At 38.6% G+C, this 20561-nt stretch overlaps 1 protein-coding gene and 1 long non-coding RNA gene across 2 annotated transcripts; both read left to right on the plus strand.

The window, feature by feature from the left end:
• Positions 1 to 6396: 6396 nt before the first annotated feature.
• On the plus strand, positions 6397 to 9840 carry LOC141652289 (uncharacterized). Its single transcript, XR_012547108.1, has 3 exons — positions 6397 to 7123; positions 7227 to 7604; positions 9704 to 9840. It is a non-coding gene; the product is annotated as an uncharacterized LOC141652289 (long non-coding RNA).
• Positions 9841 to 12560: 2720 nt separating this feature from the next.
• On the plus strand, positions 12561 to 20221 carry LOC141651642 (uncharacterized). The gene is made up of 7 exons (XM_074459343.1): positions 12561 to 12701; positions 12968 to 13144; positions 13202 to 14486; positions 14597 to 14682; positions 14847 to 15141; positions 15298 to 16047; positions 19713 to 20221. The coding sequence occupies exons 1-7, from the start codon at positions 12561 to 12563 to the stop codon at positions 20219 to 20221; spliced, it is 3243 nt and encodes a 1080-aa protein (XP_074315444.1).
• The last annotated feature ends 340 nt before the right edge of the window (positions 20222 to 20561 follow it).

The raw sequence follows: 20561 nt of genomic DNA on the forward strand, positions 1-20561 counted from the left end.
TGCTTCTGGCGGCCCTGTCGGTCCGCGACCTATTATTGTCACGGCGCCCTTCATCCGGCTTGTCCTCCCGGTGGCTCTTTCTTTCTGAGTGCCCGGCCTCGCCGTGGCATACCCATATTTTGTGATAGTCTTCGACCTTAATGGCCTGGTCGGCCAATTTCTTTGGCGGACTCAAGGCTCGAGCCACCGCACTTGATGAGCTCGTTTTCAAGTCCCCTGGGGGAGGCCTTTCATCGTGCGAAGGCCGCTAGTTATTTGTTCGGCTCCCTAATCTGCTTGAACCCGGCATCGAACCTCTTCACATAGCTTCGGAGTGACTCGCCTCCCTCCTCGCTCGATGGTCGGGAGATCCGACGTCTCGACGGCTCTCCTTTATTGGTAAATCTTGGGCCAAAAACGCGTCTCTTAGGTCGGAATAGGAGTATACCGGCCCGGGTAGCCCCTTGTACCGACTTTGCGCCATTCCAACCAAGGTCGTTGGGAAAACTCGGCACCGAGACCTCGTCGGAGTTGCTCCCACACCGACATGTGAGACTCGAAAGCCTCGGCATGATCGGTTGGGTCGCCCTCTCCTTTGTATGATATGGACGGTAGCTTTAGCTTTGGCGGCACACAGGTCTCTAGGACGAGGCACCGAGGGGGCTGTCGACCACGTGTCTAATGACACGCGGCGATCGGCTCCTCGCATCCCTAGTCCGGCCCCTCTCCCCGTGGTGGGAAGGGCTTCTTCTCCGACTACGGTGAGTCGGACTCCTTCTTCGACTCGGTGAGTCGGACTCCTTCTTCGACTCGGTGAGTCGGACTCCTTCGCTCGTGCGGGGCATGCCTCGTGGGTGTCGCGGCGACATCGTCCTTCCGCGAGTGCGGGAAGGGCTTAGTTCTACCACCGACACTCGGGCTCCCCGGCGTCTTGGTAAGCTCGGCCTCTCTTAGTGCTTCGTTCGGAGTTTCTCGGAGTCACCTTCGGGCCCTAGCTTCTGGACCGGTCCCGCCGCTCTTGTCGTGTGTGACGGTGTGAGAGCGCGCCGACAATCAGTCCAGGAGTGCTTTAGCTTTCTTTGCATCTACCACACGCCCATGACGGTGACTGGTCGGCGGGCGCGGCGTATCGGCATTATTGGCATTCGAACTCCGGTTGAATTATCCATTTGGTGGAGGGCCGCACAACTCGAGAATTGTGGACGGTATCCTCCGGGTGGAGGGGCTCTTGATTCGAACACCTCTTGTTCTTTTGACATCTTCTTAGCTTTTTGGGTGGGTTTTTTTTTTTTTTTTTTTTTTTTTTTTTTTTTAAGGGAATGACTAGCTTCTAGTATCGTATCCCCACGACGGCGCCAATTGTTCCGGGTATGAATTCGAGCGGGTTTGTTTACCACGCTAGCCTTGTCGAATGATGCCTCTTCTAGCCTCGATTGCTCTCCTCGGCCTCTCCCGCAACAATGAGCAAGGCGAGGGCTTGGCTCGTGCCAAGCGTACTCACTCCGACGCTCAAGTCAGTGAACTTACTGTGATTAAGTAGTATGTAGCTTGATGACGTGTATTGTAGAGAGATGAGAGAGATAATACCGATTTAAGTGGTTCTTAGGTTAGATTCTGGATTACCTCCTCAATGAGGATTGAGGAGTATTTATAGACTTTCACCTTTTGTCACGTAGTGGCCAAGTGGGCCAAGTGGCATAGCAGGTGGAAAGACTGATCTACCCTCGGCCGAGGGACCTATGGCAGGCCGGCGAGCCTGGTTGACTCCATGCCGAGGGTTCTTGGATATGAGTACGCGGGTATGTGCCCCGGCTGGTAGGTTACCATGCCGAGACCCAGGCTTGAAGGCCGAAAGGCTGCATCGGCTGGGATGTCTAAGTCATTGGCTTGCTGTGGATATCTTTGGCCTCGTTCAATATGTTGACTTGGTCAGCGGCACAGAATATGCCCCATCAATTCCATTATTAGTTTATTACTCTACATTTCTCATTGTTATTATGTGTTACTCATATATTACCCGTGAAGTAATTTGGATCTTAACCTTGATGTTGGAAGCTTCTACTATAATAATTGACAATTCTCCTTAGAATGTAGCGCATTAAAGTGAAGCATATGGTAAAAAAAAAACTCGTTTTAAACGTACCATTTATCAACAAAAGATCGAGTACAATATATTTCTGTACATAAATCCTAAAATACCAATATCTAAGATGGAGCTTTGAAACTATAAAATGAGATTACTTTTACCATTTCTCCTCTTAATTTTACTACATTGTTCAATGTACCAAATTATTTGTCACTAGCGATCCACATGTACCCGAATCCGAATCGGAGTCAAAATAACATTTTCCCCCAAAAAAATAATGAAATGAGCATGAATGTTGACCCTGACTTTGTCAAAACAGATGTCCAACTCCTTCATCCTCCTTCACTTAACTCTGACCATCAACAATGAGCAATTCCCTTTTCCATCGTCGCCTATCACAACCAGGCAGCACGCACCAGCCACTATTATTAAGCCACCATGGTTCGAGCCGAATAGCAACCCAACACCACCTCGGAACCGAGTCCACCATTTCCGTCATCAAATTCAATCATATTCACCCTCCAATCAAATTCTGATCCCTCAATCACCACAGCTCACCATTCAATAACATTTATTTAAAATGAGTTTGGAGAAAATCATTGATTCAGATAAATCATCGATTTAGCCACCAACAATGATGTCGAAGACAAATGGCCTTGAACAGATCCCAGAAAATCATTGATTCAAATCATCGATTTTTCCGTCTGATTAACAAGCAAGCACAAATTAAATGCATAATGAGTGAATTAATTACATACCTGGTATGTTGTTGATATTAGCGCCGCAAGACTCCTAACCCAAACCCGTTTGAGCCGACTCAACTCAGTCCCCAACTCGTTACAATGCCCAACCTAGAGCTTTTCTGGGAATCCTACTGTAAATTAGTTGGTCATATTTCAATGAATTTAACCTCACTTAAGAATTTGACTCTCTTTGACGTGTCGGAAAACGGCTTGTGGGACATCTCGAGTTCACTCACTGACGTGTCGTGTTTCAATTGCTTCACCTCAAGTCGTAACTCGGCAATCTGGCGAGTCAACTCGTGATATTCCCTATTCTCTGAGTTGTTAAGACGGTTGAGTTCAGCCCTTAGCTAGGCGGGCTCGCGGCGTGACTCAGTAAGTTCAGAGGCGATCTCGCTGCCGATGGAGGGACTGGTCGCCGTCGTTGTAACACCCCCATACTCCAAGTGCCTTACCAGGACCACTCAGGTATAAGGATGCTACCATCTCGGTGACCCGAGGCAATGATAATCAAATAAACAATAACGAAACAACATTTAAATAGAAATACTTTAGCGAAAGGTTACAATCTCAAAACCAAATCCAAAGTGCGAATACATGTTCTCAAACCAACTGTCTAAACAGCTAACTGAAATGTTTATTAAACTACTAGCTACAGCGGAAGACTTCTATCATCAGACCGTGGCACATCCCAGCTATCCCAGTAACTAGACTCATACCTGCTCAATACCTGCTCACCATCCCCGAATGGATCACCACAGTTTTTAAAACATTAAACGGGGTCAGTACTAATCACACAATTTATATAAACCAACAATACGGAAAAACAAACAGCTCAATCATCACAGATATTCTCCGAACTTCAAACCCAACTCCACAATCCTGACTACACACTAAAGTGTGTAGCCCTGCCAGAGTGCCCATCGCAACAGGTCACTCCTCGCCGCCAGTGGGGGACCGCAGCCGTTCCCACCTAAGCCCCGCTTATCCCCATCGAGCGATAAACCCAAATCCATTAATGTGCACATCCCTTATGTGGCGGGTTCCACAGAAGGCGAATCATGGGCGTGAAGCCACTCCCGCAAGTGACTCCACTCAGCCAAGGACGCACCTCGAACAACACAGACAAATATAATCAATCACAACTACTATCAGCAACCAAGTCCAACAATCGTCACAATACGAGTATGATAATATTCAATAACCACAAACACCAATCAACACATCATGGGACTAATACTGAGTAGGGAAACCCTACCTGGAAAGCACAACACAATCAGACGATCTCACAGCTGATATCAAAATGCTTCCTCTACGAATCCTCCTCCTAACATACAAACATATAATCACTACCAAGCATAAAAATACAACAAAACCCCCAATTCCCAACATTAGGGTTTAACCAACTTTAATGAAATACTATAAAAATGGTATATAGGTCTTACCCTCGACGCAAGGATCACAACGGTATAAAGAAAGGTAAAATCCGACCTTCCAAGCTCCGGGATTTGCCAACAATGCGATTGATGCGAAGAACGTACTTTGATTTCTCTTTTTGAAAGTGATTAGGTTTTAAAAGTGTTTAAAGAACAATGACGGAAGTTATTATATACTTAATTGCATTATTAACAAAACCCGAGAAATCATCCCCCGTAAACCGGCTACTCGATCGAGTAGCTAAGGTACTCGATCGAGTGCCCCCTTACTCGATCGAGTATCTACGTTACTCGATCGAGTACCCAACAGGTCAGAAACTATTTTAATCTGCAACTCGCCCTTACTCGACAGAGTAAGGCCTACTCGATAGAGTACCTAGAGACTCATAAATCCGTAGTATTACAGTCTTCCCTCCTTAAAAAAAACTTCATCCCCGAAATTCAAACCACAACAAAACAAAGACTCACACTACGACACTCCCGACTCAATAACCAAAACAAACTCAACATAAAACATGTTATTAACCTAAACTCAACCCGACTCAACGACAACAACCATACCGACACAACATAAAAAGGGTATAAAAACTCTTTAAAACTCTTTGCGATCATCTCCTACCCCCCTAAAAGAAACAAGGTTAAGTCCCCGTAACCATACATACCTGATCAAAAAGGAAAGGGTAACGCTCTCTCATGGCATCCTCTGCCTCCCATGTAGCTTCCTCAGTCTCGTGGTTAGACCAAAGGATCTTAAGCAAAACTGTCTCACCACTCCTAGTCTTCCTAACCTTCCGGTCAAGAATTTGCTTAGGTACCTCAAGATATGATAAGGACTCATCTAGCTCTAAGCTCTCTGCCTCTAACACATGTGACGGGTCACTCACATACTTCCGCAGCTGCGATACATGAAACATATTATGCACTCTCTCTAACGCAGCTGGTAAAGCCAGACGATATGCAACCTCCCCAACTCGCTCTAAGATCTCATAAGGCCCGATGAACCGACTCGACTTGCCTTTCTTCCCAAATATCATAACCCCACGCATAGGAGACACTTTTAGAAGAACCTTGTCCCCAACCTGAAACTCTATATTCGGCGATGTAAATCTGCATAACTTTTTTGCCTATCCTGAGCTGCTCTCATCCGTTCCCTGATCATCTTAATCTGTTCAACCATCTCATGTACCATCTCTGGTCCTAGAACCACTGCCTCAGCACTGTAATCCCAACAAATCGGACTCCTGCACCTCCTCCCATATAAAGCCTCAAACGGTGCCATGCCAATACTAGTGTGATAGCTGTTGTTGTAAGAAAACTCTATCAAATCCAACCTCTGTTCCCAGCTACCACCAAAGTCCATCACACAAGCTCGTAACATATCCTCAAGAGTTTTGATTGTTCTCTCAGTCTGACCGTCTTTCGCAGGATGAAAAGCTGTATTCATCTTCAAAGTTGTTCCCAAAGATTCCTGCAACTCTTTCCAAAACCTTGAGATAAACCTCGTATCTCTGTCAGACACTATATGTAACACCCCGTGTTAAACCACTACTAATTAATTGACTTAATTATATATAGATCCGCTTTTATAATTTTCCACACATATTTTAAATTATTTTCGTCACAATTCCATTTTAATTTAAATTATTCATACATCATACAAACAATTTCGTTAATTTTACTTTTGATCTAAAGATTTACATAATGTAACGCCCCTCGTTAAACTGCTACAAATTAAATTGATTTAATTACAATTAAAACTACTTTTATAATTTCCCAATTATGTTAAGTTACGTTTATCTTATTTCGTTCTCAATTTAAATTTATTAACACTCATTTTTATAAATGATTTTGTTCATTTTAGTTGTAATCAAAAGCTTGTCTTAAATAAAAATACGATGACAATCGTTGCCCTATTCAATAATGTTTCTTCACATCACCCCAAACATTTATCACACTCATTTGTAGTGTATCAAACATTTGGCTATGTCAACCTTGCTTCTCTTGTTTTTCCCTGCATGTAGTTTTGTCATTTCCACTATACACCTCCATTGTTCAGCTGCCTTAGTTCACATGCATTGCAATACATTCACATGTATCTTTTCCTCTGCATATAGTTTTGTTACTACCTTCACCTCACATGTGTTCGATAACTTCTATAATTACACTATACACATCCTGCTTATATTTTTGTCAATAGCACTCCTCTTACAGCACCTCCTCCACCCGTTTCATCATCACCACCATGTGCATAACTTTTATCCTGATGTTGTGCTAGCCTCACCATTCTTACTTTCGTGAGAGCTACCTAATCCGAGTCAACACCAATTCCGTTACCAACCAACACTCACGCCTATTCATGTAACAGAACATCAACCCGACACCAACCTGCCTTCACCACCGCTGTCACTCACCCTCACCACTGGAGTACGAAGCCCAGACCACCACCAATGCCACCTTTTGTTCCTCTGCTTTCCCCTGTTTCAGAAACCGAAACAATGGCCTATCGCCTCTGTCACCACGACCCATCTTTAACCTGCATATCACCCTCCACTCCTTTTACCATAGATCGACACCAATGCCGCATCCCTGCACTGCCACGACCACCATTCGTTACACCATCAGATTCAATAATCGTACCTGATATTTCACTCGTGCATCACCACGGCTTTCACCATCACCGGAGCACCAGACTCGGGTCACCCGAGCTCTGACCATCACCAACTTCCTCGTGTACGTCCTTGTCCTTCTCGGCTTTGTTCAATAGGGCCGCTGATCTTCCTCACTGCTCCCTCTCATTCTGTTCTGATGCTTTCAGACCACCGAGAAGATGCTTCCCTGCTGCCACCGTCACTTTTTGTTGCCATCGAAACACCACCGTCGTAAGCCTTCGTTTCCCTTCACCTCTGTCTATCTTTTCGCTTTTTCCTGTGTTTCCGTTCTCCTGAATGCTTTTCTCTTTTGTTCTGCTCTCCGCCGCTGCAGAGCCGCCGTCGAAACCACCGTGGCCGCCTTGCTTGCTGCTCCTTGTCGTCATCGTCACTTGTTGTTGTGCCGTCCCTCGCCATCGATGCCGCTGCAGGTTTCAAGTTGGTGACCTTAATCCCTAAATCAATTTGGGGATTTTCTTTCAACTGGAGTTACGTTACAACTTATATCATCCCTTTTCCTTCTTTTAAATGATACGGGTTGACCCGATTTGCTAACTTAACCTTTCGTAATTCAAGGTTTGATTGACGGGATTCGGACTTGGACTTCTCTGGCCATGATGACGGATTTAAGACGAACTTGTGACTTTATTAATAACGATTAATTTTTATTAAATCGGATTAATAAGCACATTCACTTATTTCACTAACTTCGGTAACCCGACCTTCTTCTATCCCTCCTTAATTTTACAAGACTCGTTATGCTAATGTTAATGAATGTGTTTAAATATGAATTCTGTAACTTGTTTGACTACTAAAATTCTGATTAGAATTACTAGACCGCTAAATTATTAACAATGGCATGAAATATACATATGCGCTAGTTAATTACTCAATTAGTTGAATTTGTATGTTAAAATTTCATGATGACAAGTGCTTTATCGTTGTGCTATTTTCTCACCTAGAAACATGATTAGGAAATATAATTGAGTAATATTTTAATTGGCTACATTTAATTACGGCAGTGTAACTTATGTTTCGACATGCTATCTTATTATTTTTGCACTTACCTTATTAAGTAGTATGTGGTCTATTGTAATGTTAACCTTTACATGAGTAAAAACAGTTTAGCTCTTAACCTCTAGCCTAAAAGAATTATACTTTTCCTTTACTAAATATAACCAAGGTTAGAATTGATAAGTTTAAAATTTTATTAAACAATAAAGTTTAATAACAATTTTCTTAAAGGTTTAAAAATCAAGAGTATTCGATAGTGTTTCCAAAACCAAAATGGTTTACATGATTTAAACGTTTCTCCAATTTCAAGGAAAGTTACTTAATAAATAAGTGACTTAGTTCATGTCTTTTATAAAAGTATTAAACTCCTAGTTTCTAAAAATATTTGAAATGATTTAGTAGTGCTTCCAAATGATTTACATAAAATGTTTAATTAAATAACCAATTTTTTTTATTAAAAAGAAGATTGAATAAGCTCTTTAAAAACGAAGCTTAAACTTAAGCTTACTATAGTAAAAATCTAAATACCTTCCTCAAATAAAGAATTTAGAAATAATAAATTCCAAATAAGATTTGCCAAATCCTAAAGATTTCAGAAAAGATAAAGCAAGATGAATTTATGTATGTTTACGTTTCTTATTCAAAAGTTTCTAGCACTCTGGGGTATGCCCCTTGAATGGGACCTCTGAGCCATGGAATCTTTCCCCGGTTTACTTGGGTATGCCCCTTGAATGGGACCTCTGAGCCAAGTGCCGTTGTATTGTCGATATGTTGAGATGGTCCGCATATCGATGTATCATCGTCTCTATGAGACAAGTTTGAGTCTTCCGTGCTATATGTTGGGCGCTACCTTGGTAAGGTTTAGGGATCGACGTGATGGAAGAATGCTTAGAGAGCTTATGCTATACAAGTACGGACAGCACATCCCGAAGCTGCGTGTGGAGGGATTGTCGTTAGGATAGTAGTCAACCAGCTGCCACTGAGGAGCTGCGTGTTCCAAGAAGTTGTGGAGTGGGTATATGCGCATATATTGACAGGAGCTTGATCAGCTTTACTACCTTTCCGATATCTTGGCAATTATTATTTCACGGTTGCGATCGTGTGCAGACCTTGACGGTTGCGATTGTCTTGGTGCCTCGAAGTGTATGGGACATGTCACTTAAATGGGACCTCTGAGACCATCCATTAGCAGTCTGTTCTTCCCCACGGTTATGGTTGTTAAACCAAGTCAACTTAGTTGTCCGGTCCTACTGAGCACTAGGGGTGAGATATAAACCTCCTAGAATCGGTATGATTGGCGGGATTGATGTTCACATTCGTACTTAAGGTGAGATGCAAGCCGTGAGTATGCGTGTGACATTAGTAGTCACGTCCCGTGCTTAATTGTTAGAAAACAAATGTTTTTAAAGAAATGACTACAGTTTTTACTCACATGATGCCTGTTGGATTTACCGTTGAAATTGTCAGATGATGAATAATGTTACTGCACGATAAAGAAAGAACAAGGTAATAATGTCACATGTTCGATGATTGGGACTTGTTGTGCTCACATGTGCTTAACTTTGTTAAGTGTTGTTGTATTACTAAAGTGGTTTCTTAATATCTTTGAGTAATACTGTTGTATCATTTGAATATCCAGAATGTTGTGATAAGAGAACTTATGTGATATATGCTTTACGTGATTCTCATTTATGCATTCCATTTCCATTCGCATGCCTGCTTTTGAATGATTAAGGCGATGATAGGAGAATGGTTAGGTTATTGTCGCTCAGCGACATTTGTTTAAATGTTTTTCAGGTACCAAGAACGAGTTAGATGGAGACACCCTTAAAGGGGCATTCTGGGTAATGAGAGGAGCTTTCAATGTTGGTTTAAATTTCGTAATTAAATCTCTCGACTAAATTATTTAATCATGTGTAAGTGATCCATGACGATCTGGATTCATTTTTATAGCAATGACTTGGGTTTATTCCGCTTTTATTCCCTTAATTAAGTCATTAAAAATCCGGGTTGTTACACTATAAAAACGGTATATAGGTCTTACCCTCAACACAAGGATCACAACGGTATAAAGAAAGGTAAAATCTGACCTTCCAAGCTCCGGGATTTGACAAAAATGCGATTGATGCGAAGAACGTACTTTGATTTCTCTTTTTGAAAGTGATTAGGTTTTAAAAGTGTTTAAAGAACAATGACGGAAGTTATTATATACTTAATCGCATTATTAACAAAACCCGAGAAATCATCCCCCGTAAACCGGCTACTCGATCTAGTAGCTAAGGTACTCGATCGAGTGCCCCCTTACTCGATCGAGTATCTACGTTACTCGATCAAGTACCCAACAGGTCAGAAACTATTTTAATCTGCAACTCGCCCTTACTCGACAGAGTAAGGCCTACTCGATAGAGTACCCAGAGACTCATAAATCCGTAGTATTACAGTCGTACTTACTGTCGTCGGTGAAGGTTGCTATGTAGGAGAGGGAGGAGAGAGAATTAGGAGGGAAATAATTTATAATACAGTTATTTGGGTTTGTGTGTGAGGTACGGGGCTAATTATTTGCCTTATTAACAACGTGACATGTGAGCCATTAGATGTTCTTATTTAATGGTTCAGATTTGCAAGCACAAACTCACCATAAGAAGCAAACTCACGAGATCCCGCCTCTCTCTCTCTCTCTCTCTCTCTCTCTCTTTATATATATATATATATATATATATATATATATATATATATATATATATATATATATATATATATATATATATATATATATATATATATATATATACACTCCCTCCTATTCGAATAAGTGTCCCATTTGGACAATGGCGCGAAAATTAAGGAATATAGTTAAAATAATGAAAATTATTGTATAAGGATAAGAATGTATGAGTTAAATAATGAAAAGTATTGAATATGATGGGTTATGGATGGTTGGGGTAGTAAATAAAGAAAAGAGTTAAGGGTAGGAAAGTAAAAAAACTATGTCCAAGTATGGCAAATGAGATGATTATTTAAAATAGAAGGGAGTATATATATATATATATATATATATATATATATATATATATATATATATATATATATATATATATATATATAACATCAACAATAATTAGTTTGTTCCATATAATTGAATATTACCGTTTTTTATGCATGTAAATTTGTCAGAAGAAAAGCTTGAGAGAGACGGTCTTCACTATGTTAGGGAAAGACTACTCTTGCCCTTTTATGTGTTTTTCATGACTATTTTTTTTAATATTGATCGTTGCTAGAATTGAATCTTAACCTTATACATGTTTCTATAATAAGTGTATTTACTTTACCTTCAAGCCTCATTCAAATCTATTTTATTACTCGTGGTACCATTTTTACTTTAAATTGTAAAACAATCGCATAATAAGATTTTTCAAAACATTTACTCATTTGTCATAATATGATATTTCGATTCGCAAATTAGCAGCAACTTTCTTTATCTTTTAATACTCTTTGAAAAATAGATATCAAACTTTGTACTCATCAATAATTTGTGAATATCTTATTTAAATTTTGATTAATTTACTTTTATATAATGACAAATGAATGTAAATAATATAATAATAAATTATCAATAGAAGTTAAAGTGTATTGTGAGGGAAATAACATTAAAATTAGTAGGAGAAATACATATGACATTTGAAAAATAAACTCCGTATTTTGTATATTTAAATATGACATTAGCAATAACAAAAGACGTAGGGGCATATTTCAGCGTTCATTTTACTATTTACATGAGTAAATTCCATGTAGTGCGTATTATATATGCATGCACTTTTGTCACAACCCAGTTCGACCTAGGGCCTTTTAGCGTCATTTTTTTAATCGGAAGTTGTTATAAAATTGGATATCATAAATATATCAAAGGTTTTTTTTCCTTCTAATTTAATAAAAAGTGAACAAATACTAATGAATAATTTTTTAATATTAATAAATTGTAGATAATTATTTTATTTCTTGTTTTTAATAATAAAATTGTAAAATAATTAATTAATTTTCATTTCTAATAGGAAAATCATATTCCTAATTATAATAAAAAAATTTAAATAATTATTATATCCTAATTCTAATAGTATAATTAGGATAAAAACCATAATAAATTGTTAATTTATTTCCTATTTCTAATTGGAAAATTGTAAAATAATTAATTAATTCTCATTTATAATAGGAAAATTATATTCCTAATTATAATAAAAAAATTGTAAATAATTAATTATCTCCTAATTCTAATGTTAATAGTATAATTAGAAAAAAAAGCCTCCTTTAGTTATATATATTGATTTTATCAAAGATCGGTATATCACCCATAACGACTTTAAAATGTTTAATTTGCCCACTTTATTTATTCATATCCTTTAAATAAAGCGATAAGATAATTTAAGAATTTGTGTCAAAAGAAATCAAAGAACAAAGAATTTGGGTTAAGACAAACTAAAGAACAAATTATCTAACTCTACCTCAGACTACTACAGGTTTGGGACAATCAGTGCCCACTCTGGAAAGTACGGGGCATGGAGAAGGGACTGAATTACTTGCAGAATTGATCACACATGCTAACACATCTATACATCACCCAATGGGGTCAGTGTTCACACCTGCCAGGATTATTACCAGAATGACAAGGCATGAATCCAGGTTAACAAGAGGACATGAAGGGGAATTTGTGGTGAACTTTAATTCTGAATTGGCTAAAACTGCAGAAATGGTTGATAAAGGAGGGAAGGGGAGGCTTCTGCCTCTCATGGGTAGTATTGGAGTATGGAATATCAGGGGCCTAAATAGTTTGACTAAAAAAAATATATCAAATGGTGTCTTCATCAAGCTAATGTGGACCTATTTGGGCTCCTTGAGACTAGGGTTAAACCTAGTTTTCTAAATAAAGTAGCTGATAGTTTATGTGATGGATGTTCTTATATTACTAATCATTCTTATCATGATGGACGGAGAATTTGGGTAGTGTGGAAGGCTCAGAAATATAGGGTGCATTTGATTGATATGGATGCTCAGTATGTTCATTTGCAGATCAGAGACCTTATTTCCTTGTCTGAATTTTATGTCACTTTTGTTTATGGATTTAATAAAATAGAAGAGAGGGTGCCATTATGGAATGCTCTAACTAGATTGGCTGTGGTGGACCCCTGGATAGTTTTGGGTGATTTCAATAATGTTATGTTTTATAATGAAAAGATTGGATTGTCTGTAAGAGATGCAGAGATAGTTCCTTTTTAAATGACTGTGGATATTTGTGATCTGCAGGACATAAAATGCACTGGTGCATTTTTCACTTGGAACAATAAACAACCAAGTGCAACCAGAGTGTTCAGCAGGATTGACAGGGTGCTTGTAAATGATGGTTGGGTGAACAAATGGCCAGACTATTATGCTCATTTTGCACCTGAAGGGGACTTTGATCACTGCCCTTGCTTCATTAATAGTGAGGATACTAATGTGAATAAGAAGAACGCATTTAAGTTCTTCAATATGTGGTGTAGGGTGCCTGATTTTAAGGAACTTCTGAGGGTTAGTTGGTCTATACCTGTGCCAGGGACTCCTATGTTTAGAGTGGTGAAGAAACTGAAATTATTGAAACCTAAACTTAAGGAGTTGAACAGTGAGTTGTTCTCTGACATTGAGAAGAATACTGATATTGCTTATGGCCTGATGATTGAGGCACAGAGGCAACTTCAAAGTGATGCTGGAGATAAGACTCTGATGGATAATGAGCATAACCTCAGACATAGTTATCATATGTTGGCTCAGGCTAAAGAGGACTTCCTTACACAAAAAGCTAAATGCTCCTGGGCCAAGGAAGGTGATGCCAATACTGCAATGTTTCATAAAGTTATTAAACAGAGACAGGTGAAAAACAAAGTCCTGCAAATTGAGGATGCTATGGGTAAGGTGTGCAAAAACCCTGAGGATATAATTCAGGCATTTGTTGGTTATCATGAGGATCTGTTGGGCACAAGCACAAACACAACTGGGTTTTATCATCCCATTGTTGCCAAGGGCAAGCAGGTGCAGAGCAGTGAGTGGTCTGCTATTAATAGGATACCCACTGATGAGGAGATTAAAAACAGTCTGTTCTCAATTCCTGATGACAAGAGCCCAGGACCTGATGGGTATTCTAGTTGCTTTTATAAGAATGGATGGGAGACTGTTAAGGAGGATGTGTGCAATGCTGTGAAGGATTTTTTTCAACATGGAAAATTATTAAAACAAATCAATAGTACGAATTTGGTTTTGATTCCTAAGGTGGACAATCCTATTTCTGTGAAAGAGTTCAGACCTTTGGCTTGCTTTAATACCATCTATAAGGTCATATCCAAATTACTTTGTGCTAGGATGGTTGATATCCTCCCCAAGATTATTAATCCAGCTCAATCTTCTTTTATAAATGGGAGAAGCATTATGAGTAACATTCTGATTAGCCAAGACCTTGTGAGATTATATAATAGGAAAAGTGTGTCACCTAGGTGTATGCTTAAAGTGGATCTAAGGAAAGCTTATGATTCCATTGAGTGGATTTTGTGCATCAAATGTTGAGAAGCCTAAATTTTCCTACTCATTTCATTGATCTGGTGATGCAATGTGTGTCTACTACTACTTTCTCAGTTGTACTACATGGTTATTCTCATGGTTTTTTTAAAGGTAAGCGTGGGCTTAGGCAAGGGGACCCCTTATCTCCCTTGCTATTTACACTTTGCATGGAATATCTGGGTAGGCTAATTGAAGAGGTTTGCAATGGCCCTCATTTCAGCTATCACTCACTCTGTAGAGGACTCAAGTTGACTCATCTCATGTTTGCGGATGATTTATTACTATTCTGTAAAGGCAATATCTCCTCTGTATGCACTTTCATAGAATTTTTTTCATGTTTTTCTGGGCATCTGGTTTACAGATTAGCAATGAGAAGTCTGATATTATACTCAATGGCCTCCAACCTGATATTGAAGCTGAGATTTTGGAGCACACTGGGTTTAAGAAGGGGACTTTACCCTTTAAGTATCTAGGGGTCCAAATTTATCACAAAAGACTCACCAAGGTTGACTGTAATGCTCTGGCGGATAGAATGATCAAAAGGATCAGGGGTTGGAACAAAAGGAAAATCTCTTATTCTAGCAGACTGATTTTGGTGAAATCTATGCTAGCTACTCTTCATAACTGCTGGGCACAGATATTCATTTTGCCTGCAGGTGTGATGGATAGAATTCAGGCACTGTGTCGGAATTGTTTATGGGAAGGCTGTGATACTTACTCTAAAGCTCGATTAGTAGCATGAAAAACTATTTGCAAAAGTAAGGAACATGGTGGCTTGGGTTTGCTGGACAGCAGAGTGTGGAATATTGTAGTTGTTGGCAAACTTGTGTGGTGGATGGTCATTAAAAAGGATCATCTATGGATTAAATGGATAGACAAGATTTATATGAAAGGAAGGGCCTGGTATGATTATAATCCTGGAACATCTTCTTCCTGGGCATGGAGGAAGATTTGTGAGGTGAAAACTAGATTCAAAGAGGCTTGCATTGATAATAAGTGGTTGGGTAAAGATGAGGAGTACACTATTACTGCTGGTTATGATTGGTTGATGCAGACCACTGATGTGAAGGTCCCATGGTACACCAGTGTGTGGAATAGATTCAATGTGAATAAGCATTCGTTCATTGCATGGTTAATCAAGCATGAGAGGCTGCTTACTATGGATAGGCTGTTCAAAATGGGAATTATTACTCAAACCAATTGCTATTTGTGTGGAGAGGATACTGAAAATCATGAGTATCTGTTTGTCAAATGCAGGAACATCAATCAATGCTATGGCAAATTTATGGATTGGCTGAATATCAGGGTGCACGGGGATATGACTGCAGAAAGGATGATTAAGTTAAGGAAATGCTCGGGTTTCATTAGATTGGTACTGTGTGCTATGGTGACTGCAATTCAATATCAGGTGTGGAATGTCAGGAATTTATGTAGACATGAGCATTATGTGATTAGTCCTAGTAAGATCTTAGCAAATGTTCAACATGATTGTCGATTGAAGTTGATGCAATGCAAGCTGGAGAATTTGAAACAAGGAGATATCACTTGGTGTAAGCATAGAGGTCTGATGTGAGGATGATTAGTGTTGTAGCTGTTTTGGTTGTTTAATGTATTGGATAGACATATGAAAATGGACAGTCTGTATGATGGTGCGAGCCTAATTTTGCTGAGCATAATATTACTTACATTTCCACCAAAAAAAACTAAAGAACAAAGCCCTTCTGAAATTTAACTGTCTTTATCTAACCTAAGACATGGAAAAACAAATTATTCAACCATCTAATATTAGATGAGACTAATACTAAATTAGATAATTGAATTAGTACATAGTGCTTGGCTAAATAAATAAAAGATAATGCATAAGAAGCTAATTATCATTATAACAAAGTATATCGTTTATTGGTTACGTTCTCTCGTATTCCATGAAGCTTATAATCCGTCGAGCCCAAGAAGGCAGCTTTACTGAAATAATAGAGAAGAGTTACGTTTGAGTTTCAAATATGGGATCGACGATGTATAATACCTCAGATATTTGGGCTGTTGAGTACTCTATCGAGTAGGACTTACTCTATCGAGTAAGTTAGTTTTTCATTCTGGAGTACATTCTTCCTAATGGGTACTCGATCGAGTATGTTAGTTACTCGATCGACTAAGTCGCGTTTTACGGGTTTTCAGCCGAGCTTGATAGTAACGCGTGAAGAGCTATATAAAGTTATTTCGACTATTCATGTTTACCTTTTACTCTTATTCTCAAACTTTTCAGAAAGAAAACGATGACGCTCTTTCTCTTCACTCATTGCTATCAAATCAAGGCTAGGGCTTATCGAATTTCTGAGTTCATCACACCGTTGTGATCGTCATCTTGTGGGTAAGATTCTTATATTGTTTTTATGTCGGATAATTAATATTGCTCTAACCCGAATTGGGTGATTTGGGGGTTTTGGGTAGAAATCGGTTTATGATGTGTAATTGTTGATTATTGTTATAAGTAACGATGTGGTACTTTAGTACATTTATGTGATTCGCTGCAGTTATAGCGGATTGCGAAAAGGTAGGGTTTCCTTACTCAGTTACTGTGTAAATATGATAAGATGGTTGATTGGTTGATTGACATGTTTGTTGTATCGTTAATTGGTATTGGCATTATCTACTTTGGTATTGTGGTTGGTCGTTGTGTTTGTCTGTGGTTCGCGAGGTGTGCCCTCGGCTGAGTGGAGTCACTTGCGGGAGTGGCTTCACGCCCTTGATTCGCCCCTTGTGGTTCCCGTTATAAGGGGGATGTGCACATTAATGGACATGGGTTATTCGCTCGATGGAGATGAGTAGGTCTTAGGTGGGAAAGGTTGTGGTCCCCCACTGGCGGTGTGGAATATTTGTTGCGATGGATATTCTGGCAGGGCTACACACTTTAGTGTGTAGTCAGATGTTTGGTGATGTGACGAAGTTGGAGGATTGTGATTGTGTAATTGTCTGTTGTACGGGCTTATTTTATTTATGCACAAACTGACCCCGTTTAAATGTTTTGAAAACTGTGGTGATCCATTCGGGAGTGGTGAGTAGTTATTTAATAGGTATGCTTGTAGATAGCTCGCGGGTCTCAGCTAGGATGGAGTCTTCACGTAGTTTGATAGCTAGTCTTCCGCTGACAGTTGTTATATTTTTGATATTTTGTTAGACAGTTGTACGTTTGGTTTTTGTTTATAAGTTGTACGCACCTTAAACAGTTGAACTTTAAAGTATGTTTCTTTATGGTCACTTTTGATATACTGTACCTCGGGCCACCGAGATGGTAGCATCTCGATATGTTAAGGTGGTCTTGGTAACACACCTTGGTATATGGAGGTGTTACAAAGTGGTATCAGAGCGACGATTTTGGAACCTCTAACCAATGAACTTAATGAACCTAGGGAGTTTATTTAAAATGAACCCGGGTAGGAGTTGTTAGGAGCTAATGCAAAGGCTTGGGAGACGTCCTAAAGTCACGAACTTGCCCTGGCAACTTTGAACCGGTCACTATGGGGTGTCATGGGATCGCTACTTATTTATTGTTGTTTCATATGCACATGTTGGATGAAGATATGATTGATTTGAATGAAAAGTGTTGGATTGTATGTTGGATAAGTTGAAGGATATACATGACCATGATGAATGTTAATGTTTGGCTTTGTAGTAGTAACATGCGATAGGAGATGTGATATATATATATATATATATATATATATATATATATATATATATATATATATATATATATATATATATATATATATATATATAGAGGCGGGATCTCGTGAGTTGGGGTCTTATGGTGAGTTGTGAGTTGGGAAATCAAGGGTGGGATTAAAAGAAATCAATTTGAGATTAAAAGATAAATTAGAAAAAGAAAAAAAAGGAAAAATCGAAAAATACAAAAGCGCTGAAACATGAAAACAAAAACCTCATTCTAACGATATTCTCTCTCTCTCTACATCTCTCTACAAATCAAAACAGAGAAAACTCACAAATCGTAACGCCGACTATAGGAAATTCATAAAAAACCTAATAAAATTACACAAAATCGTTGATTTGTATTTGCAATCAATTACGGGTAATGTAAATTCGTTGATTTTTAGTATATTCAATCGTATTTTCAAAATTAATGTAAAAAACCTAATTAATGTAAAAATCGTTGATTTTAAGTGTAAATTCGTTGATTTTAATTGAATTCAATACTTGATTTTTCTTGTTTTCGGTATAAAAGATGGACAATGAGATCAATAACAATGTTAGCGAAGAAATCAACTCGACGGTGAATATGGAAACAGTAATCTTGCTATTCATTCTTATCTCTTCATCCGCCGTTGTTTATAAATAAATTATTGATTTCTACATGTTTCTCAAATTGTTATTCGATATTATTGTACTTTGCCGGCTTGTATTAGAGTAGAAAAAGAAAAGCTGTTATTCGATATTAATGTACTATTATTAGCCTCGGTGTGTATAAATCAATTATTGATTTCTATGTGTTTCTCAAATTTGTTATTCGATATTATTGTACTATCTCGGCTTGTATTAGAGTACAAAAAGAGAACTGTTATTCTAATATTAATGTACTATTATTAGCCCGAGTGTTTATAAATCAATTATTGATTTCTATGTGTTTCTCATTGTTATTCGATACTATTATCTTTATCGGCTTGACATTACTGAGAGAAAAAGAGAATCGTTATTCGATATTAATGTACTATTATTGTAACCGCACAAAGTAACATGATTATATTATTGTCTTGTTATTGTGGTATTATTGTAACATTATTGTGCTATTATTGTGCAAATAACATGAAAATATATGCCTTGCAAAAGAGTTACATAATAAATACGATTATATCTGTATGTAATAAAGTAGAGAGCAGTAATCTTATTATTACGATATTCTTGTACTATTATTGTAAAAAGTAGAGAAACATGTTGATATTATTGTACTCTTATTTCGATATTATGCTACTATTGTTGTGATATTATTGTGCAAAGAGCGTGAAAATATACGGTGATAAGAGAGTAGCATGAGATAAACACATTTAGTGTTATTGTGATGTTATTGATTGTCGTCTGTTTCACACTTTGTTATCATCTTGTATTATTGTCACATTACCGCAATGTTGATCTCTCCCCGTGCTCTTTGTTATTGTGATGTTATTGTGATTTTGTTGTCCAATGACTGTACTCATTATATTAATTTATCACGCAGATCTTTCTCGTGTGTCTATTGTTGAAGACAATGCGGTCTTACCTAATGGGGATTCTTCTAATAACAAAGTATATACACCAGCCCAACCTGTTCGATTGAAGAAAACGATGAGTTTGTCTCAACTCTTCATTACAAAGAAGACACCGGGGGACCGAGCGTGGGTGAGGACTGTTGAGAGTGATTTTACGCCTAAACGTGGCATGTTCTTTCTTACCTTGGAGGATGCAGTACAGTTCTACAACATCTATGCACTGGCTTGCGGATTTGATGTGAGAAGGTACACAAATGCGCAATATAAGGGGGGCGTCACCGTCAAATCACTGGTTTGTAACAGACAGGGGTATAGGGATATGAAAAGAAAAATGCGACTTGAAGCAACAAATCATGAAGCCGGTAATTTGAGTACGGAGAGAACAAAGACCGGCGAATTAGACACCAAAGAAGCATGCGACGACAAGGTGTGGTCAAAGGCGAACATGAGGTTGAGAACTCGTGAAAAAACAGGATGATGGCCATTTGGGTATATTGTGGATGTCTTTGTAGACGTTCACAATCACTCTCTTTACTCTGTCAAAAACAGGGAGTTCCAGAAGCTCTCAAGGGACGTCCATGACTACATTAAGAGGACCATTATTGATCATACTAAGCTCAACATAGGTCCAACATTGAGCTTCAGAATTCTCAAGGAATACTCAAATGGTTATCAGAATATCGGTGCCTCTTTGCTAGACTTCAAAAACTTCAAGCGAAATATCAAGTGTTACATTGGGGATAACGATGCTAAAATGTTCATTGGGCATTTCAAAATCTTTGGCTGAAACAAAGGGGTTCTACTTTGCTTATGATCGG

This window comes from Silene latifolia, chromosome 4 (genome assembly GCF_048544455.1).
Source record: "Silene latifolia isolate original U9 population chromosome 4, ASM4854445v1, whole genome shotgun sequence".
NCBI lineage: Eukaryota > Viridiplantae > Streptophyta > Magnoliopsida > Caryophyllales > Caryophyllaceae > Silene > Silene latifolia.